At 40.4% G+C, this 26,568-nt stretch overlaps 1 protein-coding gene across 1 annotated transcript in view; it reads left to right on the top strand.

The window, feature by feature from the left end:
- The window catches only part of LOC127568573 (apoptosis-stimulating of p53 protein 2-like), a 75,113-nt gene that overhangs the window by 24,058 nt on the left and 24,487 nt on the right, over positions 1 to 26,568 (top strand). The window contains exons 5-12 of the mRNA XM_052012488.1: positions 5,493 to 5,594; positions 8,467 to 8,638; positions 10,928 to 11,109; positions 12,010 to 12,174; positions 19,987 to 20,227; positions 22,297 to 22,461; positions 23,711 to 23,862; positions 25,721 to 26,165. Coding sequence (XP_051868448.1) covers positions 5,493 to 5,594; positions 8,467 to 8,638; positions 10,928 to 11,109; positions 12,010 to 12,174; positions 19,987 to 20,227; positions 22,297 to 22,461; positions 23,711 to 23,862; positions 25,721 to 26,165 — 1,624 coding nt within the window. The remainder of the gene's footprint in view (positions 1 to 5,492; positions 5,595 to 8,466; positions 8,639 to 10,927; positions 11,110 to 12,009; positions 12,175 to 19,986; positions 20,228 to 22,296; positions 22,462 to 23,710; positions 23,863 to 25,720; positions 26,166 to 26,568) is intronic.

The raw sequence follows: 26,568 nt of genomic DNA, 5'->3' as shown, positions 1-26,568 counted from the left end.
GAAGGTAATAGAGTGAATAATAAAAGCAGAGAAGTTAATTCAGAATTGAAATAGGCTGTGAAAGATTAATTAATGCCATCTTGAAGCAAAGGAGGTTGTGAGACCTCATCAGCAGACCTCAATCAGTGAGGATTGGTAACGACATCTCCTCCCTACTGATCATCAACACAGGTGCTTAGCCCCTACTCTGCTCTCTATACACACATAACTGTGTGGCTAAGCACAGCTCCAGTGTCACCTTCAAATTTGCCAGCAACACTACTGTTGTTGGACAAATCATAGGTGGCGATGAGTCAACTTACCAGAGCTTACCTGGTTGAGTGGTGGCTCAACCACAACCTCTCGCTCAACATTGACTTCAGGAAGGGAAAGGAGGGTGAATATGCGCCAGTATACATTAGGGATCAGCAGTGGAGAGAGTCACTAGCTTTAAATTCCTGGGTGTTAATATATCAGCTGATCTGTCCTGGGCGCAGCACATAGATGTAATCATAAGGAAAGCGTGCCAGCATCTTTTCTTTACTTAGGAGGTTAAGGAGGTTCAGCTTGTCATCGACCATTCTAACAAACTTCTACAGATATACTGTTGAAGGTATCCTGACTGGGTGCATCATAGTCTGGTACGATAATTCAAATGCACGAGAATGTAAGAAGCTGCAGAGAGTAGTGAACTCTGCCCAATACATCATGGGCACATCCTTTCCCACCGTCGGTAGTATCTACAGGAGGCGCTGCCTCAAGAAGGCAGCATCCATCATCAAAGATCCCCACCATCTGGGCCATGCCATCTTTTTGCAGCTACCATCGGGCAGGAGATACAGAAGCCTGAAATCCCACACCATCAGATTCAAGAACAGCTACTTCCCTTTGACCATTTGGTTCTTCAACCAACCAGCAAAACCCTAATCACTACTACAGTTTAGTAACACTATGACTGTTCTGATCACTTTGCACTAAAATGGACATTTTTTCTTGTAAAAATTGTGTATCATTTATGCTTTTCTTGTGAATGCTGCTTATATGATGTTATGTGACTGTGATGCTGCTGCAAGTAAGTTTTTCATTGCACCTGTGCATTCATGTATTTGTGTATATGACAATAAACTGGACTTTGACTTTGAGGACTGTTGCTTCACTGAAGGAAAAATGGAGTAAACAATTACATTGATCTGTAGACACAAGATATTCTGTAGATGTTGGAATCTGGAGCAACACACATAAAGTGCTGGAGGAACTCAGCAGGTCAGGCAGCATCCATGGAGGGAAATAATCAGTCAACGTTTTGGGTCGAGACCCTTCATGAAGTCCTGATGAAGGTTCTTGACCCGAAATATCAACTTTTTATTTCCCTCCATAGATGCTGCCTGACCTGCTGAGTTCCTCCAGCATTTTGTGTGTGTTGTTGATATTGATATGTAAAGTTTTTCATATATTAATTTCACATTTCATTATTCATGGGTTTGATAAATTACTAGAACTAGTACTTAGAGCTTATTAATCTGGAGATGCAAGTTTAAATCCCACCATACAAGTGTGGAATTTAAATTCAAATATTTATATAAAATGCTAGTATCTGTAATCATAACCATGAAGCTACTGGAATGTAATGAAAAGACATCTGGTACATTAACGTTCTTCAAGGAAAGAAATGTGCTGTGTTTTGGGGGGATTTTTGAGAGCCACGGGAATATGACTGATTTCCTAACTGTCCTCTGAGATGTTAGCAAGCCTCCCAATTCAAAGGGTACATCTTGTGTAAGGTTAAGTACATGGATTTGCATATCGTACCCTGCTATAGACAGGCAGGGTGGAGATGATTCAGTAGTTCCTCCTTTGTGTAAGCTTGTTAAAGGTCAGTGTAGAGCAGCAGATGAGATTGAGTCAGAGAAGTCAAAGTCAAGTTTATTGTCATATGCACAAGTACATATATGCACAGGTGCAATGAAAATCTTGCAGCAGCATCATAGTCACACAGCATCGTATAAGCAGCATTCACAAGAAAACATAAATAAAACACAATTTTTAAAAGAGAGAACATAATTTGAACAAAAAAAAACAAAGTCCCTTTTTAGTGCAAAGTGGTCATAGTGTTGCTAAACTCCAGTGATTAGATTTGTGCCAGTTGGTGCAAGAACCGAATGGTTGAAGGGAAGTAGCTGTCCTTGAACCTGGTGGTGTGGGACTTGAGGCTTCTGTACCTCCTGCCTGATGGTAGCTGCAAGATGATGGCATGGTCCAGATGGTGGGGATCTTTGATGATGGATGTTGCCTTCTTGAGGCAGCACCTCCTGTAGTTACCAGCAGTGGTGGAGAGGGATGTGCCCATGATGCATGGGGCAGAGTTCACCACTCTCTGCAGCTGCTTGCATTCCTGCACATTTTAATTGCCCTACCAGATCGTGATGCAACCAGTCAGTTACAGAAACTAAGGAACCTGTTATGTTTGAAGACAGGTAAGTTTGTCTTTGCTTAAGGTAGCTAAGCTGCCCATTTTGGGTGGGTTACTGAGATAAATGGAGATGGAAAATGCAATTGGGCACAGTCTTCCAATTCTACAGTAGTGTCATCAAAGTATTATACCCTTTTTCAAAAAGGGATTTAGGGACAAATCCAACATAAACACTTGTACTTCCATAGTTAAGAAGTTTTTGGAATGAATAACTAAGTAAAAAATGGCCTCAGGAAAAGTCTGAATTGATAAAGGAGTCCCAGCACATATTTGTTTGAGGCAAATATGCTTTCAATCTAAGTAAAGCTCCCATTAGTAGTCGCGTCAAGGACCAGGGTACATAGATTTAAAGTGATTGACAAAAGATGAAAGAGTGATGGGAATTAAATCATTTTACAAAACAAGTAAGTTACTTTACATCAATATAGACAATTCTCAGCCTCTAAATTGATAACCCATTACATTAAAATTCAGATAATCTGCTACCTGACCACTCTGAAATCCTGATAGTTCAGTATCTGGCTCATCAGGTGATGTTTGCAATTTCCACTTGCTGGGTGTCCAGTTGCCAAATTCCCTTTCACTTACCGGGTCTCCGGTTCCTGCATTCACCAAGTACTCTCCAGAGCTCCGGTTCCCATGGGTTCTTCCTCTCATTGGGGCCCCAGTTCCCATGCCACTTGCCATAAAATAAATTAGATAATCAAAGGGCGCTCACAACATTGCACGGAATGGCTCTTAACATTGGTACATAGGACTTTACTGTACTTCTTACCCATATCTCTTCCTTTCTGCCGCCGCTAGAATTTCAGTTTAGACCAGAAGTGCAGTAATGTCATCCCTTGCTGTTGGTTGAACTTCCAGTAGTTGTTGAGCCATGAAATATTTTTTGTTGGTCACCACTAACCCTTCCGGTTTTTCTTCTCTGAGAAGATCAGGAATACACTGTTGTGGGACAGTCGGCCACATAGATATGTTGGTAAATGTCTCCCTCTACAGTATTTCTGAAAATACAATCTAATATATAGTTATAAAGAATGTGTAGACCAGTATCCTCCACTATGCTCCATGAGAGCCTTTTTTTCTCCCAATTTACCTATTTGATTTATTAGTCATTATCTTATATTTATATTTTGTTCTTTTCCACAAATGGATTTCCTGCACATCTATTCTTAAAAAAAAATGTTTAAGCTTAGAGTCCTCTAGAACAGCACACCTCTGGCTTCCCTCTTGCTCGGCAAAAAAGCTCTAGCCTTCTCAGTCTTTCCTGTGGGTATAATATCCAGTCTTCTGGTGTTATCCTTTTTAAAGTGTGAAGATCAAACAGTCTTTAAATGAGGTTGAAGGAAGGAATTTTACAAATGTAACATTTTTTTTAAAGATTCAGTCCCTCCAAAAATGAATCCCGGTGCTTTGTTTGTCATATTAACCTCTTTTGCTAATTTAGCCTCTTCTGCAATCTCCCAAGGAGTATGGTATTTCCTTTTTTCAAAGTGGTCAACATTAGATTCTCATACAATGTCACCCATCCTGCTAAGTCATCTTTTATCTTCCTTGAGTCTTATTTCTACCTCTAATTCGGTATTATCTGTACATTTTGAAATTATTATGATCTCTGAGCCTGTATTTTTTGTGAATATTCGTGATCCCAGCACCAGTTTTAGTGGAGAACCAGTTCCCATGTTTCATCATTCTGAATAAATATTCTAAATCCTTGATCTGTTTTCTATTTTGTAACTAGGTTTCTATTATGAATTTTTAATATGTATGGTTATTTTTGACTATTCAAAGGCACATCCCAATCACCTTGTGATGACAAAATGACTTCAACTACATCTAATTGCTGATTCTAACTTATTCTGTTGTTCTTGTAATGTAACTTTACACATGGGGTGACCAGCCTCTTGGAAGGATTTATGCATTGTCACATGGAAAGCTGTATGGGTATCCTTCCTTGCTTTGTAAACTTTTCATTGTCCCACTAGAGATGGATGTATTCTTCCTTCAATTGCCATGTTCCCCCAGCTAAAATAGCTGCAGTATGTTTGTTGTAAATAACAAGAGTATTTGTTCTGTCAGTTTTCCACCTTCTGCTCTAAAACTTTATTATTCATTCCATGGTTTATTGTCTCCAAGCACTGCTTATACAGATGAGCATCATATGCGATCTTATGCCCTTTTAGGCTTGGGCTTTCTTTTGAGCAAATTTCATCAGCCAAGCCCTTGATAATTTTTTTTTCACAAATTTGACTGATATCTGTGTTCCCTGCACTCCTATCTTTTCTTAAAAGCAATTTATTACCTCTTCAAAATGTGTCAGGGCTTGGCCCAATCAGTAACCACATGCACAAGCTTGAGCTTGTTCAACCATGAAACAAAGCAACGGCCAAAACCAGCTCTGCAGGCCCAGCTAAGATTCAACTGTCATTATATTGATAAGGAATCAGAGCCGATGTGCCTCATCACCTCCTTGCTGGCTTGCCACCTCATAGAGTCCATATTTCCCGTTAGGGATCCTGTATCCAAACTAGAAAAGTGAGAAATCAAGCAAATTTTAAGTTGCAGAGACAGAGAAGAGTGAAGATGGAATGTTTGTGTAGGGTGAGACCATATTTGTTGAGGCATTACTCTAAATACTGGCAGTTAGAGACCGAAGAGGGAAAATAAACCAGTTGAAAGTTAAATATACAGCCTTATCTGGCAAGGAGAAAGAATCTGGTTTCCTTAAATTTTTTTAACTCCTTGTAGATGCTGCCTTGAACTGCTGACTGCTTCCAGCGTTTTCTTTATTGTATAGGTTACTATAGTAGTTACTTTAGCAAAGTTAAATGCTATTCTGGAATTCTAAGAGGAAGCAGTTGGAGGATTGAAGGGAGTGATGTTGAATATGACTGTGACTTCTTTTTCAGAAGGGAAAGAGTGACAACTGCTCAGTTGTTAAATTTGATATCCAGGTGAAAAAGATGTACTGTTACCTAAGTTTCCACTGAAGAACTGTGAAGCAAATGATTTAGAACACTATTTTTCTCGTGTTTATTTTTAGGTTAGTGGGCCACGCATGGATATGACGCTTGCTGAACTGCAGGAAATGGCAACTCGGCAACAACAACAGATTGATTCCCAACAGCAACTGTTGGCAACGAAGGTACACATTTGCAGACTTTTTCTGAAGCCTTGTGAGAGTGATACCAAAAGGGAAACTGATTTCATTTTCTTTTTTTCTGTGCAAAATAACTGAACTTTTGATATCGTCTCTGAATAACAGAATTTAACATTTTTTAAAATTGTCACATTTCAAGTGCAGTCAAACTCGGATAACTTGCCACCCTTTGAACTTTGGATCTGCCAGACTACCGGGTTTTCTGGACTTTTGAATATTACTCCTATTAATACCCCAAATGAATTTTTGTTTTATTAGTTGTCACACATAGTACATTTTAGAGTGAACAGGGTGAGTTTAAAGAGCATACCAGGAACAAAATCTGATGAGTTTAAAGGAGACACTGGGGGCCCCACTGAGTTTAAAGGCAGTGTGGTAAATGGACCCCAATGGGTCAAAAAGAAGTGCTGGAAGCATAAACTCACGTAGTTCTTCCCCCATTTCTTTTACCCTGTTCCCAGCTCCAACCCCTGTGGCATACCACTAGTGACAGGCCTCCGTCTGAGAAACAATATTCAACCATCACTCTCTGCTTCCTACCACTGAGTCAATTATGAATCCAATTAGCTATCTCTCCCTGGATCCATGCAATCTAACCTTCCAGACTAGCCTGCCATGTGGGACCTTGTTAAAGGCCTTGCTGGAGTCCATATAGACAACATCCACTGCCCTACCCTCATCTATCCTCTTGGTTACCTCTTCAAAAAATGCTAAGAGATTTATCAGACATTATTTCCCACACACAAAGCCGTGCTGACTACGCCTAAATAGACTTTGTCTGTCCAAATATTGATAGATCTTGTCCCTCAGAATCCCCTCCAATAACTTACCCACAACTGATGTCAAACTCACTGACCTGTAGTTCCCTGGCTTGTCTTTGCTGCCCTTCTTAAATAACGGTACAACATTAGCTACCCTCCAGTGTTCCGGAACTTTACTTGTGGCTAAAGATGAAGCAAGGGCCTCCGCAATTTCTTCCCAAGCTTCCCACACAGTCCAAGGATGCACTTGGTCAGGCCCTGGGGATTTATCCACCTTAATGCCCTTTAAGGTTGTCAATACCTCCTCCCTGGTAATTTGTATGTGATCCAAGACATCATCACTCATCCCTGATTGCTTTAGCATCTTTCATTTTCTCAACAGTAAAAACTGAGAAAAATTTAGTATGTGTGGAGCCACAGGAGATGGCCAAGATTTTTACTATCTGGAAATATCTTTAAATGCTTTTGGACTTCTAGCTTCTCTGTTTTTGAAACCTTTAAGGTTTCATGGAGTCGTAGAGAGATGCAGCATGGAAACACCCATTGGCCTACTGAGTCTGCATCAACCATCAATCACGAACTTGCACTAATCCTTCATTAATCCCACTTTTTATTCATCCCGCATTCTCACAACTATCCCTTCCAATTAACCTACCAACCTGAACATCTATGGGATGTGGGAGAAAATGGGAGCACCCAGAGGAAATCCACACTGTCACAGGGAGAACCTTCAACCTGCATACCGACAGTACCTGAGGTCAGGATTAAATCCAGATTTCTGGCACTGTGAGTCAGTGGCTTCACTGGCTGCACTTCTGTGCCGCCATTTCCTTTTGCATTTGTTGTTTGCCAAGACATAGACTTCTTTAACTACATTAATTGCACTCGGATGTGGTGCAATTGCTGCCTTGGAATGAATAAATTTGTAATTAATATTAGACAGATAACCTGAACACCAATTGCTAAGACAGCTTGTCTGCAAAGTAGAACTCAATTTTGAAGTTCTCTTGTACCAGTTAAGGAGCTCCATAAAGTCTTGGGAAGTGACTGAGGGGGAGCATTTGGGGGAGGAGTCCAGCAAGTTTACTGAAGATGATTGAGTTTTTGTCAGTCTCTGAAGAATCCCCACAAATTTAGCCATGGGAGCAGCACCTCTGCAGTTTGAACTTCCTGTTGTTCTGTTGTATGCTTTGAGCGCATTTTGTACTGGGAAATGAATGCAACACATAACAAGATCTATCCTTGTAAATTGAAGGTATGTTAGTATGTTTTTTATTGGTGACAATTTTCTCCTCTCCTAAAGATGTTGACTCTCAAGTCAGGTATAATTCTACCGCTGATTAGTACTGCGTGGAAACACAGACAAATGTGATGATTCATGTGCATATGTCGATGGTGAAAATTGACTACTTTGGCATGGTAATTGGTTTGATCTGCTGCTCCCTTGATCTCCACATTCATGCCTACAGAGATTTTAGAGTTATCAGAAATCACAATCATAATTATTTAATATCTTCCTCAATGAAAGGTATAATGACACTACCAGTAATCTCACCAGTTTAACATAGACTTGTTATCAGACAAGCCAACTTCTCATAAATATGACTTGGCTTCATTCAATGATGTTGAATTGAACTAGTATCAGACCTAGAAGCTTTTTTCCATAATGGCAAGGGAGAAATTATTTTTTTAAATAATTTGTTGCTGTTTTCTACTGAAATAAACTATTTGTCAATTCCTAGAATAGTTTGAGGTAAAAAGAGGAAAATTGAATGCATAAGGTTGGCTGGCTGATTTAATACATTTTTTTTTCCACTTGATGAAGGACCTAGGTTTTGACACATCTGATAAGAATTTTCTTTTTGAGATGTAGCCAGCAGGGTAGATATAAGATTAACTTGCTTAAGAAAGGAAATACTCGTCTTAGAAACAGTGCAGTCAAGGTTCATTTTATTGCAAAACCCAAAATACTTCTTGTGCTGGAAAACTGAAATTAAAACTGTTAGAGGGTGCTACACTACATCTCATGCAATATGTTTTTTTGCATATGAACGTTATAAATCTGATACTTATATTCTTTTTATACAAACCTTTAGGAGCAGCATCTGAGATACCTGAAGCAGCAGGACCACCGTGACCAACAATTAGCAGAACAGGAGAAGCTGAAAAAACTTCGTGAGATTGCAGAAAGTCAGGAGGCCAAATTGAAGAACGTACGGACACTTAAAGGACAGGTGGAACAAAACCGACTAAGCAATGGGAGGCTGGGTGAGTCATAACTGTTAAAGGCATTACTGGAGGGATTTCCAATCAAGAATGAATTTTAAAATTAAAATATTCCTTGCTCTTCATGTGTTTGTCAGTGAGCACAGAGGTTATAGAAGCATAGAACATGGGTAGAACAGAAGAGTTTTGGATAACTTTCCAAAAGGATTAAAATTTATTGAATATTTATTTTGAAAGTTCATTCATTTACTTTTGAGTTTATGAAGAGTAGAGCGAGGAAGGAGAGTCTGAAGTGTATTGGAATAGTTGTATCAAAAGGTAATGGGTATGAATAAGACATAGACTGAATCTGGTGCTTTTACAGAGGTGGAAATTGGCTTAATGTGAGCATCATTGTTGTCCTGTTGATTCAAGTGCTCCAAAGGTCAGTTTAGATCACACATGACATTGATATTGTGAAAATAGTGTTTCAGTTTCACACAGTTCCCAGGTAGAAGGATGTGGAGTTGTTGATTAGGGAACAAGGTTTGTCATAATGATCAAAACCAGTGCACAAGCCTCTCCAGTGTTAAGGTGAAAAAAAATTTCTGCTTGCCTCTCCTGGATGACAATCTGGAGACAACGTAGAAATAAAAGGAGATGGTAGTGATGGGATGAAGCTGGATATGCAAATGAGATAACTGCAGGGTCTTAGAATAGTGTTGATAGGGAGCAGTATGCAGATGAGAAATACAAGAGATCAAGGATAGACTTGTGACAGCAGAGGTAACATAGTAACTGGAAGAGAAGCCACAGCTGGGCTTCAGCAACAATTGGATAGATAAAGGTGCAACTTCTGTATTTCATTTTTTCCCTTTAACATCTTCCTTGCAGACTTGCCTTTTTTGCCAAGCTTTTGGTCATCTGTTCTAGTATCTCCTTGTGTGAATCACGATATCCCCTTGAGTTCCTGTGTTGAATATTGCCTAGTTAAGGTAACATTTAAATGCAAGTTGTTGTTGATGAAGATAATCAATCTCCAAGGCAGAATTTTATCTGTGGAACAGTCCCAGTTGTGCCCCACCCTATTCAACCCAAATCCATGTCTTTGTCAATTTAATTGTTTTTTTTTAATTAGCCTAAAACTTTATGTAATCCAAGCCACTATATTCACTACTAAGTCTCCTATTTCTCACATTTCCTTACAATATGGAAGGAGACCGTTTGGTCCAAGTCTATGCCAACTCTCATAATCCCATCAGTATGTTGGAGATGGTCCTTCATGGATTCATAATGGGATTGGTCTGTATAGAGAGCTTGAATGGTTTAACCTTTTCCTCTCTGGTAAGAATGAGAGGTGATCTTATTTAGACGGGAATATACACAGCAAGTTGATAGAGCAAATCTGCTTCCTCTAACTATGGAATTGAGAACTAGGGTTGTAAATCTCAGGATAAGGTCATTTAGAGTTTAAATGAAAATTTCTTCATTCAACGGGTTTGTGAATCTTTCGAATTCTGTACCCTTGAGGACTGTGGTTGCCTTGTCAAAGAGTTTACTTGATAAGATTGATAGGTTTGGGGAATCATGGAAAGTGAGGATTGATTAGAATATGGACTGGGTAGAGGAATGGTGGAGCAGGCTTAGGAGATCATGGTTTACTTTTGTATCTGTTTTATTAGGTTCCTGTTTTTTTTTTTCCTCCTCTCTTCCCCAAATTTGGCATTTAGTTTCTTTTATCAGTTCCCTTTTAGAAAGTTTCTATTTAATCTGCTTTCACAATTTACTAAAATGAGGGTTGCAGCATTGTTTAATAAATTTGCAAAGCTTTATGACTGCCTCTTCAGTATTTAAATTTCTCTCATTCATCTCTATCTGCACATTCAACCTCCCACCCAAGCTCTTCCTTCCCAGTGCCATTGCAGTCCTTAGTCTGTTCCTTCCCCGTCCTTCCTACCTTTTTCTCCCCACCCCACCTCCTTTATCATCATTCTCAGCTTTTCCTCCCTTCTCTTCCTTTCTATATCTCTCCCACATGAACATTCTGGTTTTAATAGTAGATATGCCTCTCATTTCCTCTTCTCAATCATCCAAAACAACTTTGGTTGAATTCACTTTAATGTCATACTTCATTATGACCTCATCAAGATGGGCATGGTTAGCTTTGATTGTTTTGACAGTGAAGCTCATTTCTGAGCCAATTGGCTTTCAGTATTCAAATAGGATATATTTGCAAGCATTATTCAGTTAGTTTAATTCACATTTTGGGAGAAATATGCTGCAATTTCTTTCATTTTACCCCCAAAAATGATAAATTCGTGTGCTAAATACCTGGAATTTTTATTGTTTCAGTTGAGGAGATTGAACAAATGAACAGTCTCTTCCAACAAAAGCAGAGAGAGTTGGTAATTGCTATTGCAAAAGTGGAAGAGCTAACCAGTCAACTGGACATGTTGAAAAGTGGAAAGATTGATGGTTACCATGACAACCAATCTGCTGTAGCTGAGCTTGATAGGCTCTATAAAGAATTACAGGTAATGTATATGGAAAAAGGATCACACCTGTAGGTGACATTGTTTTAACACTTGATGACTGTATGCAATAAGGATCACTGAACAATAGGTATCAACTTCAAGGACTGACCCTGTAATCAACATTACTTGATAAGAGAGACAACAAAAATCAGTTTTCTATTTGGCTATTGATACTTCCATGTGGAGATTTTTCCTTAGTCAGCCATTCTTTTCCATCTATACCTGTTTCAACCTTACCTGTTTTACCTGATTTACCTTGCCTGTTTTTTTTAATGTTTCCAGGGCCAATCTCTGGAATGTTAACTGATATCATTGTGTGCTTAAAGTCAATTTGTTAACTCCTTTCCTCTTTTGCCCCATCCCTGCCTAAATGACCAGAAGTTTGTGGTCATTGGTCCGAAAGCTAGCATCCCAGCTGCCATAGCAGGTTTTTGGCAGTGGAAAGGCCCAACTCCTAGCTAACTTGATAGTGGGGAAAAATTGCTTCTCCCTCTTCTCATAGGGGAACTATAAGCAGCTGGCCAAAAAACCATCACCTTCCTACTCATCCCCCCCCCCCCACCTGTTCTATTTCTTCCAATCTTCTGTTATTTATTGCCCATTCATCTTCATCCCTGCTTACCTCAATACTGCTTTTGGCCCAGACTCCCCAGATGCAGTGCCTCGGAGGATCATCCAGTTTGTTACTATATTTAAAAGTTAGAGATTCCAAATAAGGGCAGGAAGTCTGAAATTCTATCCTTTTCATTGACTGTAGCAACAAATTTATTCTAATTTACTTTTATAGATGGTTGAAAAATGAATTGGAATTCTTCATACTTGATAATTTTTCAAACTTCATAATGCTAAAGAATATTTAGTGAAGAAAAGAATTACTTTTTTTTTTGTTTCATGGAACAGTTAAGGAATAAATTGAACCAGGAGCAGAATGCAAAGCTTCAGCATCAAAGGGAGACCCTAAACAAGCGTAACTCTGAAGTTGCATCAATGGACAGACGTATTGGGGATCTGCGTGAGCGACTGTGGAAAAAGAAGGCCGCTTTACAACAAAAAGAGAATGTACCAGTAGGTTTGGTCTACCCACTAGCATAAAAATATTTGCCATTTCTCAATTGAATATGATTAAATATAACTTGCTTTGGAGTTTTCACTGCCCTGTCTTTTGCTGATCTTGCTGTCCTCTAAATTCTGCTTTGAATTTGACTTCAGACCTCCTCTAGCCACTTTTTGTTTTCCCCTTTATCTTCTTGCTTGGCATACGCTGATTTTCTTCCATTTTTAATGTAACTTGATTGATTAGATTAGATTACTTTTATTGTCATATACACCAGGGTGCAATGAAATTCCTTGTTCTCCTGAAGCTCACAGGGTAAACAGTAGACATGGTAATAATAAATACGACAATGAATGCGACAACAAGTGCAAAAACAGCAGAATATTGCAACAAAGATTCTAAAGTGACTATAGCAGAATAACAGAGAGAAGTATAATTAAGAGTACAAGAACGTGGCTGCACCACCAGGGAAGGGGATGTGAAAGAGGTAATTGGTTCAGGAATCTGATAGCAGTGGGGAAGAAGCTGTTCTTAAGTCTGGACGTCCAGGCTTATAAGCTCCTGTATCTTCTCCCGGAAGGTAGAAGAGAGAAAAACAAATGGACAGGATGTTTTGCAAATAATGAATGCTATTTGCAAGTCGCAAATTATTTTTAATTTTATAATGCCATATCAAACTTTTGTACTGTACCAAACAGCTTCAGAAATAACATACACATTGCATTCTCATAGCATCTGCAGTTTCTCTTGTATCTCAGATTCAGAAATTAAGGTCAGACTCTTAATTCAAAAATAGTAAACAGAGTTTATTGTGTCCTAATGATTTCATGTATAGATGTCTTTTCACCATCAGTTCAAAATGACTGAGGTTACCAGCCTTGATCACCGCAAAATAGTCTGATCTAATGCTGGGGTGGGGGGTGGTTGGGCGGTGGAAGGATGGAAATACTGAGGGCGTCAGGCATCTGGGTGGGAGAGATAAAACAATGTTATCTTTCTCTTTCCACTCAGCATTTTTGTAAAACAAAGTATCGGTGAGAAAGAAACTGAACAAGTGTTCAAGTTCCTGTGCTGTACTGTTTTATGTTGTATATTTTAAGTTCCTCAAAAACCTGGACTAGCACAAACAATTTAGAATTGCATACATCCCTAAGTTACTAAACATGGTGCATTCATCACAATTCACTTTGTACTATAAATTTATAATATAACTGAACAAAGTCGGTGTTTGTTAATGACAGGGAAATCATGCTTAACAAACTTATTGGAATTTTTTTTGAAGATGTAGCTCAGAGAATGGATAAGGGAGAACCAGTGGCTCTGGTGTGTTTGGAAGGTTATTGAAAAGATCCCAAATAAGAAGTGCGTCTTCAGCCAATTCATTTCACTTCACAAGATGTCAAGAAACAGCTAACAACACGGCTGTAATACTGAAGATTGGAGCTGCAGCATGAGCTGAGTGTCTGGCCATGCTGTTCCAATACAGTTACAATACTGGCATCCATAGGATGATGTGGATACTTGCCTGAGTGTGTCCTGTTCACGAAAAGCAGCCCAAATCCATTCGGGCTGATTACGGCCCATTCATCTATATAGCGATGGATGTTGTCATAGTGCCATCAACTGACCCCTGCTCCTCAATAACTTGCTCACTGATGCTTAGCTTTGATTTTTCCAGGACTGTTTGGCTCCAGACCTCGCCTCAGCCTTGGTCCACAGATGGACCAAAGAGCTGGATTCCAGAGGTGAGATGAGATTGATGGCCCTTGACATCAAGGCAGCATTTGACTGAGTTATGGCATCAAAGCATCCTGGTATAACTGAAGTCAACAAACATCAAAGGAAAACACTCCAGTGGTTGGAGTCATTCCTTGAACAAAAGGAGATAGTTGTCTTTGTTAGAGGTCATCATCCCAGCCCAAACACAGAATAGTACGGCAAGGGAACAATCCCTTTGGCCCACAATGTCTGCACCGACCATGATGGCAATCTAAACTGATCCCATCTGCCTGCGCTAGGTCCATGTCCCTCTATTCTCTGCCTGTTCATGTGTCTGTCTAAATGCTTCTTAAACATTGCTATTGTATCTGATTCTGCCACTTCCCTGGCAGTGCTTACCAGGTACCTACCATTCTCTGCGTAAAAAGAAAAAACTTGCCTTGTAAATCCCCTTTAAACTTTCCCCCTCTCACCTTAAATCTATGCCTTCTAGTATTTGACATTTCCACCCTGGGAAAAAGACTCTAACCATCTATGCTACCTATGCCTCTCATAATTTTGAATATTTCTATAAGGTTGCCCTTCAGCCTCCCAACGCTCCAGAGAAAACAATCCAATTTTTTTTTGCAGTTCCAGCAGCCAGAGCAGCAGAGGGGAGGAGCCAGTAGCTTTTTCTTTAAATTTGTTTCTGATTGGCCAAGTGCGTGGCAACTCAGCCAATAAGAGGCAGGTAGGGTAAAGCGGAGCAGCCATTTTGGAGCAGCCATTGTGTGAGTGGGCCAGTGTAAGAGTGGGGAGCTGAGGCTTAAGCTCAAGAGGCTTGGGTGCGAAGAGGTGGAGGCTAAGGTGAGGTTCTGTTAAGTTCTCTTTCTTGCTTTATTATTGCACAGATAGAGCAGTGGGAATGACACCCAGTGCAGTGGTGTGCTCCTCTTGCATGATGTGGGAAGTCAGGGAGACCTCCAGTGTTCCTGATGACTACATCTATGAGAGGTGCATCCGGCTGCAGCTCCTTACAGACTGTGTTAGGGATGTGGAGCTGGAGCTAGATGACCTTTGGATCTTTCGGGAGACTGAGGGGTTGATAGGCTGCAGTTACAAGGAGGCAGTCACACTGAAGTTGCAGGAGGCAGGGAGCTGGGTGATCATCAGGAGAGAGAAAGGGAATAAGCAGTCAGTGCAGGGTACCCCTGTGACCGTTCCCCTCAATAACAAGTATATTGTTTTAAATATTGTTGGTGGGGGGGTGGAGGGCGGCGACCTACCAGGGAAAAGCCACAGCGGTTAGGTCTCAGGCACTCTTTAGCTCAGAAAGAACGGGGGGAGAAGAGGCAAGCGGTAGTGATAGGGGATTCATTGGTTAGGGGAGCAGACAGGAGGTTCTGTGGACAAGAATGAGACTCTTGGATGGTATGTTGCCTCCCAGGTACCAAGGTCAGAGATGTCTCTGATCAAGTCCGTAGCATTCTTAAGGGGGAAGGGGAGCCGCCAGAGGTCGTGGTACATGTTGGTACCAATGACATAGGCAGGAAAAGGTGACGAGGTCCTGCAAAGTGAATTCAGGGAGTTGGGCGCTAAGTTAAAAGACAGGACCTCCAGGGTGGTGATCTCAGGATTGCTACCTGTGCCACGTGCTAGTGAGGCAAGAAATAGGAAGCCAGTGCAGTTTAACACTTGGCTAAGCAGATGGTGCAGGAGGGAGGGCTTCAGGTTTTTAGATCATTGGGCTCTCTTCCAGGGCAGATGGGATCTGTATAAATGGGATGGTTTGCATCTGAACTGGGGGGGACCACTATCCTAGCAGGAAGGTTTGCTAGTGCTGCTCGGGGGGAGGAGGTTTATACTAGAGTTGCAGGGGGGGTGGGAACCAGAGTGGCAGGACGGCAACTGGAAAGGCTGTGGGGAAAGTAGATGTTAAAACTACAAGCAAAGATGGAAACTGAAAGGTTGAGCGTGGTGGGACTAATGTTCTGAGTTGTGTCTAGTTCAATGCAAGGAGAATTGTAGTTAAGGCAGATGAACTTAGAGCATGGATCCGTATATGGAATTATGATGTTGTAGCCATTAGTGAGACTTGGTTGCAGGAGGGGGCAGGACTGGCAGCTCAATGTTCCAGGGTTCTGTTGGTTTTAGACATAAGGGAGAGGGGTGGCATTACTCATCAGGGAAAATGTCATGGCATTGCTCAGAGAGGACATACTGGAAGGCTCGACTACCGAGGCAATTTGGGTGGAAATGAGGAACAAAAAAGGGATGGCCATGTTAATGGGACTATATTATAGATCTCCCAATAGTCAGCAGTATTTAGAGGAGCAAATTTGTAGAGAGAGAGCAGACATTTGCAGGAAATACAAAGTTGTGATAGTAGGTGATTTTAACTTTCCATATATTGACTGGGACTCCCATACTCTAAAAGGACTGGATGGGATCGAGTTTATCAAATGTGTTCAGGAAAGTTTCCTTAATCAATACGTAGAGGTCCCAAATAGAGAGAATGTGATACTGGATCTCCTCTTGGGAAATGAGACAGGGCAGGTGACAGAATTGAGTGTAGGGGAACACTTTGGATCTAGTGATCATAATTCCATTAGTTCCATAATTTGGATCTACTTCCAATAATTTCAAGATAGTTATGGAAAAGGATAGGACTGGTCCTAGGGTTAAGATTCTAAACTGGAGGAAGGCCAATTTTGATGACATCAGAAGGGATCTTTCAGGTATGGATTGGGATAGGTTATTTTCTGGCAAAGATATGCTTGGTAAGTGGGAGGCCTTCAAAAGTGAAATTTTGAGAGTACAGAATCTGTATGTTCCTGTGAGAATAAAAGGCAAAGCTAACAAGTTTAGGGAACCTTGGTCATCGAAGGATATTGAAGCCCTGGTGAAGAAGAAGGAGGAGGTGCATATCAGGTATAGGCAGTTCGGATCAAATGAGGCACTTGAGGAGGACAAAAAATGCAAGAGAACACTTAAGAGCGAAGTCAGGAAGGGCTAAAAGAGGACATGAGGTTGTTCTGGCAGACAAGGTGAAAGAGAATCTATAGCTATAAGAGCAAAAGGATAGTAAGGGACAAAGTTGGTCCTCTTGAAGATCAGCGTGGTCATCTATGCATGGAGCCAAAAGAGATGGGTGAGATCTTAAATGGATTTTTTGCATCTGTGTTTACTCGGGAGACAGTCCATAGAAGTGAGGAAACGGAATTGCGGAAGAGGAGGTGCTTGCTGTCTTGAGGCAAATTGGGGTGGTTAACTCCCCAGGACCTGACAAGGTGTCCCCTCAGACCTTGTGGGATGCTAGTGCAGTGGCCCAGGCAGAGGTGTTTAAAACATCCTTAGCCACGGTGAGGTGCCGGAGGACTGGAGGATAGCTAATGTTGTTCCATTGTTTAAGAAAGGCTCTAAAAATAAGATGGGAAATTATAGGCCGTTAAGCCTGACATCAGTCATGGGTAATTGGTAGGTATTCTGAGGGACAGGATATACAAGTATTTGGATAGACAGGGCCTGATTAGGGATAGTCAACATGGCTTTGTGCGTGGCAGGTCATGTCTAACCAATCTAATAAGAGTTTTTCAAGGAGGTTACCAGGAAGGTTGATGAAGGGAAGGCAGTGGACATTCTCTACATGGACTCTAGCAAGGCCTTTGACAAAGTCCCACATGGGAGGCTGCTCCAGAAGGTTAAGTTGCTTGGCATTCAGGATGAAGGAATCAACTGAATTCAATGTTGGCTTAGCGGGAGAAGCCAGAGAGTGGTAGTAGGTGGTGGTCTTTCTGACTGGAGGCCTGTGACTAGTGGTGTGCCACAGGGATTGGTGCTGGGTCCATTGTTGTTTATCATCTATATTAATGATTTAGATAATGTGGTAAACTGGATCAGCAAATTCGCAGATGACACCAAGATTGGAGGCATAGTGGACAATGAGGAAGGCTATCAAAGCTTGCAAAGTGATCTGGACCAGCTGGGGAAATGGGCTGAAATGGGCAGATGAAATTTAAAGCAGACAAGTGTGAGGTGATGCACTTTGGAAGGACGAACCAGGGTAAGACTTACACAGTGAATTGTAGGGCACTGAGGTGTGTGGTAGAACAAAGACACCTGGGAATGCAGATCCATGATTCTGTGATGCACAGGTAGATAGGGTTGTAAAGAGAGCTTTTGGCACATTGGCCTTCATAAATCTGGGCATTGAGTACAGGAGTTGGGATGTTATGATGAAGTTATAAAAGACGTTGGTGAGGCCAAATTTAGAGTGCTGTGTGCAGTTCTGGTCAACTACCAACAGGAAAGAGCTTGAAAGAGTGCAGAGAGAATTTACACAGATGTTGCCAGGACTTGAGGACCTGAGTTACAGGCGTAGGTTGAAAAGGTTAGGACTTTATTCCCTGGAGTTCAGGAGAATGAGGGGAGATCTTATAGAAGTATACAAAATTATGAGGGATAATAGATAGGGTGAATGCATGTAGGCTTTTTCCCCTCAGTTAGGGTGAGACTAGAACTAGACATCATAGGTTTAGGGTGAAAGGTGAAATATTTAAGAGGAATCTGAGGGGGAACTACTTCACTCAGAGGGTGGTCTGAGTGTGGAATGAGCTGCCAGTGGAAGTGGTGGATGCGGGTTCAGTTGTGGCATTTAAAAGAAGTTTGGATTGGTGCATGAATGAGAGAGGTATGGAGGGCTATGGTCTGGGTGCAGGTAGATTGGACTAGGCAGAAAACCCAGCTGGCATGGACAAAATGGGCCGAAGGGCCTGCTTCGTGCTGTAGTACTTTATGACTCTAAGTTTGCACTCTCCAATCCAGGCATTGTCCTAATGAATCTCTTCTGTACCCTCTCCAATGCCTCTACTTCCTGTGATACAGCGAACTGCACACAGGACTCCAGATGTAGCCTAACTGAAGTTTTATGCACCTGCAACATGACTTCCCAATTTTTACGCTCTGTGTCCCAACCGATAAAGACAAGCATGCTGTATGCACCTACTGCATTCACCGCAGGAATCCTCAGGCCTGTGTCCCAAGCTTCAGGTGACTTTTTATATCATTAGTTGGGATATATTGTGCCACAAAATCGCTAGGCAATAACCATCTCCAGCAAACAAGAGTCTAACAGCCTACCATCGGTCTTGAATGGCATTATCATCACTGAGTCCACTACCATCAATATCTTCGGGGACAGGGGAGCCTGCCATTGGCCAGAAACTCAACTCATCCTGTCGCATAAATACTGTGGCTACAAGAAAAACTCAAATACTAGTTTATCCTACAGCGAGTGACTCCCTTCTGACACCCTGAAATCTTTTTTCCATCTAAAAGGCACAAGTCAAGAGCATGATGGAATACTTTCTACTTCCCTGGATGAGTGTAGCTTCAACAATGTGCAAGAAACTTGATGCTATCCAGGACAATGCAGCCCAGTTGATTGCTATCTCATACTCCAAGCTAAACATTCATTCTCTCCATCACCGGTGCCCGGAGACAGTAGTGTGTCCAACCTACAAAAGACACTCTAGTTACTCGCTTTGGCTATCCCAACGGCACTTCCCTAACCCATGATTTCTACTACCAAGATGGCAAGGGCTTCAGGTACATGAGACTGCCACTGCCTGTATGTCCTCATCAAAGGTGTGCACAATCATGACTTGGAAGTTTATGCCATTTCTTCATCATAAGTAGGTCTAACTCCTGGAACTTTGTACACAACTGCATTGTGGGAGTAGCCTTGCCAGAAAGTCCGCCACAACCTTCTTGAGGACAATTAGCAATAGGCAATAAATGCTGGCTTTGCCAGTAACTCACAGATCTCAAAAAATGAATAGGTGAAACAAAAAAATATTTTATACATCCACCAGAGATACAAATCTGCAAATGTTGGTTGTATTTTTACATTGTTTGAAACTGTCTAGAATTTTAAATTCAATGAAATATAACATGGCTTTGACTGAGAACACTGGTGTTACAACTAAGGGAGGTTTTATTTTATTGGTTGACAAAATACACATTACAAAACAATGCAGGCTAGAAAAAATAATGATGATGAATAAAGTAACTACTGATAGTAATTAAGAAATAAGCATATTGTTTGACTGCATTTTTGTGTGTAGGTTTCGTCTGACAAGAATATTCCGCAACAAGTGGTGTCTTCTGCACCCAGCCGCGTGGCTGCAGTTGGACCCTATATCCAGTCATCCACCTTGCCCCGTGCCCCACAAAAACTTGAGCTCCTAGTAAAGCCAGCCTTTCCTAATGGATCGTCTACTCTACCCAGTGTGCAAACACATGCTGTTTCAGTGAATGCCCAGACTCCCGTGAAATCTGGTATCCCTTCAGTGAAAGCTCCTGTTGGTAAGCGAATTGATCTTTTACTCTCTTCCTGTGCTGGTTGGATGATAGTTAACTCAGGTTAACTTTAAGGTATAAAACGATGAATTATTAAAAGCAAACAAAAGCAAAATGATTTAAATGTAACTGTCCCCTTGGCTTTCTATTCCTTTGACTTACAATCTGCATTGGGTTTTTGGATCCCTGATTGAGAGGGAATTTTCCCCAGTGCAATTAGCTTCATTCTTGCATTTTTTGACAAAGCTAGCACTTGTAAATATTGCCTAGTATCACGTTACCCTTTCTTTATGCATCATCCCAGACCTCTTTCCATTTTCCTTTCTGGTATAGAAATATGATTTATGTGATTGTAGCATATAGGCTTATTTTGGCTAAGTTACAGCATTCCTCCCTATATTTCTTAAGAGAAGTGATATAGAATATCTAGTAAGAACAAGTTTATCTCATGAGTAGTGTAGGTGGAGAAAATTTGTCAGGAAATAAGATGAGGTTTTCCTTGTAAAGAGATATTTAATGCTTAAAAGTATTACTATTTTAAATTGATGCTCCTGGAATTTCTGATCATAATGATAATATGGGGAAATGGCAAAGGACTTTTATCTGTCTCTGATACAATTTATGGGATTTTACCCATAGCAGTCTGAGCTGTTCATGACTATAATGGAAAAGGCTATTTTAAGTGTAAGTTTTGACAGTGGTATCAGGTTAGTTGATTAATGAGTCGACATTACTCTGGATTGCTTGCCAATTATTTTGTTTCCTGCAATTTGCTGCTTCATTGGGCCTCTACCATAAGATGGATGTGTTCTAAAATTTACTAACCTGTGTTTTAGGAGCACAGACTTGCAAATTTACTTTGTTGGCTCATGTCATTCATTTGGATTGTTATGCTATTGTAAAGTTGTGAGGCTGGAGAAGAACTAACAAGTTTACTTTCGAGTTTCATTTTCAGTGTTTGCTGAAGTGCTATTGACTACAACTTATAAATTTGAATAAACACGTCCTCATTCTGGCCATAAATATGAACAATTTGTTGTTAGTCTAAAAGTAGGCAACTGGAAAATATGATATGAAACAAATATGTATTCAGGCTAATATTGGGTTTATTATTAATTTTTAAAGCCTCTTTTCCCTTTTTTAAAATGTCTATAGATCCATTTAGTGCGGCGGTGAGAATATATCAAATTTGTTTGTGGAGGTCTGAAATGTAAGCAAGTACAGGAATTATCTCAGTGCACTGGATAAGAATGTGCACAGTGTAACCAGCAACATTTTTAGAAGTTGGGTTACTAATCTTTGTTGCAAAATTTAATATCAATGGGTAGTCAGCATTGACTTATTAAGGTCTTGCTGATGATCATTTGAACAAAATGCTGAAATCCTCCAATAGGCATTAATTTCTCAGTCACAATAGTGGGTAATTGTTTGGAATGATATGGGGGAGGGGTGGTTCAAGTATGAATATAGAAAGATTATTGTGTGTTTGAATGTCTAAAGGTCATTAATTCCCTTCATTCTTTCTTGAATTAGCAGTACAGTGATGCAAAATAAAAGTAAGGTTCAGTTTATTTTGAAATTTAGACTGTAATGTCCTCAATCTGGACTTCAAAACACTTTGTAAGTTACTTGTTTTTGTGCAAGTTGCTAGTTTTGCGCAGTGCTGGTAAGCTAATCACATATTTCCTTTTAAATGTATATAAGTACAAAATATTTCTTGTTTGGCTAATTCTGCTTTCCCAGGCTTCACAAATCAGAAACCATCTTGCAGCTAAGGCAGCAGATGACTTACTCTAAAACATCTGTAAATTAAAAAGCCATTGGCAATTACTGTGTATTTAATTATTTTGGATATTCACAATGAGAAGCTTTCATGAACTGCTAAAGTGTGCAGTTACTGGTGGTGTTGGGTACAGTAGTTGTGAATTGCAAATTAACAAGGCCTGGGACAGCCAACAGAAGGTATCATTGTCCCTTTTCGAGGTTACAACCACCCAAAATTCCATTGAGTCGCGGCAACATTGACAACTTCTGTTCTCAAAACATTTATAGCAGTTACTTTTTCTTGTTCTCAGCTGGCATTGTGACTCAGGCGCATTTGCAGACGCCACCTCAGTCTGGTCCCGAAAGGAATGAATCAAGTTTTGGCATTCCTGTTCATCAGCCTTCAACAACAGCTTCCTTGAATGTTAGTACTTCAAACCTGGCCAGAGGTGCAGCAGTACCCAATCCAGGTCAAGGTAACATCTGTTTCCTCTTTTTACTTTCTGATGGCCCAGTGCATTCCATTCTTTGTGGAATTAGGTGGGTGTTTATTAATTTTTCTAGAATCATTAACCTGTTCACTTTTGCTCCATAGCAAGGCTGAAGGAAGTTAGGCTATGAGGCAAATGGTTTTAAGAGTATAAAGTGTAGAAGTTAGAGAAACAAAGGACAGCAGATGCTGGAATCCAGATGGAAAAAAAAAACAAGATGCTGGAGGAACTCAGCAGGCCAGGCAGCATCTGTGGGGGGAAAAACAGATGGCCAACGTTTTGGGTCAGTACCTTTCTTGAAGAAGGGTCCTGACTCGAGACATTGACCGTCAGATTTTCCCCCACAGATGCTGCCTGGCCTGCTGAGTTCCTCCAGTATCTTGTTTTTTTCACTGTGTAGAAATTAATTTTTTTTCTTCCCCTGATTTATTCAATTTCCTGGATCTGGCTGTTGCAGCATTTATTGGCCATCCCCAGTTGTCTTTGAGAAGGTGAAGGTGAGCTGCCTTCTTGAACCACTGCAGTCCTTCTGGTGAATTGTGCTATTGAGTAGGGTTCCAGGATTTTGACCCTGGAAAGTGCTTTTTATGTATGATACATACTGCATCCTTGGGGTACTGGTTATGGAAGGAATTAAAGTTTAGCATGGGAGGAGGAGGACAATTCAAGTGGGTCCCTTTGTCCTGGAAGGTGTCAGGCCTTTTGAGTGGTGTTGGAGCTGCAAGCATCCAGGTAGGTGGAGAGCATTCCATCTTGCATTGTAAGTGGTTAGGGTAATAGTGGCGGTAGAATCAATTGTAGTATTCAAAAGGGAGCTGAATAAATGGGGAGAGGGCAAGGGAGAAGGACTCACTAGGTTGCATCAACATAGACCCATTATGCATTCCGTGGGCTTATAGCCATCTGTGTGGTAATTGTTCTGTGATTTATAAAATAATAAATAAATCACTTAATTTGACGTATAGTGATGAAATTTAAGAGCTATCATAGAAGGCTAAACTTAAGCAGTGAACCTATAGCACAATAAAAGTACTCTACCCAAAATCAATCAAGCCTGTTCACTTGTGTCAAGATCGTTTGTGTATACTTTTGCCAAACAATTGTAATCCAGAGCCCTGCAGAACTAGTTATCAACTCGTTTTAGGACAGGTAGTCATTGCACCTACTGGCATTTATTTTTATCTTATTTGACATTAAAACTTGCTGAACATAATTTTTAAATTCTGTTTGATAGTTGGTGATGGTGACGTTGTGATGAGAGACAAGAATGATAAGAGAGTGCGTTGTTTCTCTATGTTTGAATCTATGGATCCGTCTGCAGTAATTCCATCTTCTGGAACACTAAGGAAAAACCAGAGCAGTGAGGACCTTCTGCAGGAAATTCAGGTACAGAAGCAAAAGTTATTGCATTCTATCTCTTGGCAAAATGTGCTTTATAGCATTCAGATCCTTCCTCTCAAATTATAAAATGTAACACAAATGACAGGTCTTGATAAAACTTTTAAAAGATGAACAGATAAAATTGCATCAATAAAGTTGCATCCTAAATTGATAGATTCCAAAATCTTGACTAGTTATAAAACTCTTAAAAAAATTGAAGATTTTTTAGATAAAATACAAATAATTTCATACCCTCAAGCTTGTGGAACTTGAAATGTCACTTTAAAGCCAGTATATGCTGCAAAGAAGCACTGCTCATGCCCCTTTTCTGTGGCATCATCCTCAGGCAGAATACTCATTTTATCTATACAAAGGAGAATTGAATGAACATTCTTCCACTCAGTTGACTGAGGTAATGCATTTTGTTATGGATGTCAACAGTCTGAATACCATTTCTTTTGTAATTTTAGTATTTTCTCCACTTAAGATTTGACAAAGACTCATTATGTAATAGCCCAGCTCTCCATGATACTGAATTATCCCTATGGCTAAATACATAATTTTTGATGGATTGAGAACTAAAGAATTTTTGCTTTGGATTTCTTGTGAAGGAAGGAATAATGATGACATTTTAATGGAATCGTTTGAATTTAGAATTAATTTGATACTTTTGATATTTTCTTGTGTCATGGAGGCCATTCAGACCATTGAGTCTATGCTGGCTGTTGGAGCATTTTCATCAATTCACTCCCTGGCTTATTTCCCTGTGACCTGTTCGCGCTCTCTCTGTCGCGTGCATTCTCTTGTGCCCATCAACTTCCCTCAATTCTCCTGCCACCTACCTACCTACACCAGAAGCAGTTTATGCTGGTCAATTAACCAACCAGCATGTCTTTGGGATGTAGGAGGAAACCCCCATAGTCACAGGGACAACATACAAATTCCACACAGACATCTCCCGGAGTCGCGAGCTGTGTAACAATTAAGTGGGAACCCAAATGGTGACTTAAAATTTTCAGCATTACTTAAAAGTTGGGTTTAATACATTATTTAAGTAGACAGTAACCTTAGTAAAATATTGAGGATATATTTATGGAATCAATTTCATAATGCAATTGTAAATAACATTGTTATTTGATATTTTGGCAATCAAAGTAATTGTCATATGGTAATGAATATTTTGGCACTACTATTCATAATCACAAATATTTGGGGGAAAGGGGAGGAGAATGAGGGGACTCCAAGGCAGCTGAAGGATCTGCTGCTAGCAATGGAATGTTGAGAATCAGAGGAGCAGAATGTTTAGTGAGGGAAAATGGAGCCAGTGGAAGTATCAGAAATGAGGCAAATGAGAAGTTTAACCAAAGTTTTGATTTTGAGAATTTGAGACAGAAACATTGTGGGTGAGTATGGATGGGGATTAAGGATGAGCACCAAGGGTGAGCACTATTTAGCATCGACAAACCAAATTGGGGTTTACAAAAGATGGAAGATTGGAAGCTAACAGAAAATATTGAGATCTCCATATCCAGAGGTGGCAAAGTCTTGTACAAGGGTTCCAGCAGTAGAGGCATTATATGCTACTTTCCTGGTCATAACTCAATTTTTGCAGGTTTTATGATGCAAATGAATGAGTTATGGTTAAATGGGGCTCCCAAATTGTTAGTAATCTGGATCAGCTTGAGATGGTGGCCAAGCATGAGATGCATTTCATTGCCAAAAGGAGGATTTTGTGTGCAGGGACAGTGGCTAATTTGTGAAGAACAAGATGGTCTTTAAACAACAGTTCCAGATGAGTAGAAATTATAACTACAAAAAGTTATATTTTCATCTAACACAGTGTTATTTCAATCTTAACTTTCAGACTGGTAGCAAGAATGTGGTTAAAGTACCACCCCCTGTTCCTACCAAACCCAAACAGATCTCCTTGCCCTTTTTTGGACCATCTGGCGTAGCTACTGCAGCAGAGAATAAAACTGAATACAACCCACAGAAGTTACCTGGGACTGTAGGCATTACAGCCAATAAACTGAAGCCAACCCAAACTACAGGACCACAACAAATGCAACATTGTGCCTCAAATGCACAACTTCAGCCATCTCCAGAGGCACCTCCTGCAGCTACAGTTCGGCCTTTTACCCCACAACCATCTAAAGAACCTCCATCCCAGCCCCTGAGAAAACCAGAGACAGTGGCTGCCAGCTCTATCTATACAATGTATACCCAGCAACAAGCACCAGGCAAAAACTTCCAGCAGGCTGTTCAGAGTGCCCTGACCAAAGTGCAAACACGACCTCAGTTCACAAGTGGTAAGTAATATTTATTTAACTTGTGATCATTTAACTGCTTTGAATTGAATTAGGGAGTTTCATTGTTTACACCTCCCAGTCTAATTGGTTGCATAATTTGTAGTGTTCAAAGAAATAATCATCCACTTTCCCTATTTCAAAGTTGTTTAATTTTTGAAACGTGTTTCATTTGGAGATTAAATATAGGGGATAGAGCTTATAGCATGTTATTTAGAATTCAATTGCAGAGTGAGCTTTTCTAAACTTCCTTTTTATTCTTCAATTTCTGGGACATTTTGTTACCCTCTTTAAAGACCTCTTTTGGAGTTCTTATGTCAAACTTCTGCACTTGACATCAAGTTAATTGTGACCACGGTGCATTTTCCATTCTTTTCCTCTTTGACCTCTCCACAGTATATGAAGC

The sequence above is a fragment of the Pristis pectinata genome, chromosome 3, assembly GCF_009764475.1.
Source record: "Pristis pectinata isolate sPriPec2 chromosome 3, sPriPec2.1.pri, whole genome shotgun sequence".
NCBI lineage: Eukaryota > Metazoa > Chordata > Chondrichthyes > Rhinopristiformes > Pristidae > Pristis > Pristis pectinata.
This window is presented reverse-complemented; position numbering and strand designations above follow the sequence as displayed.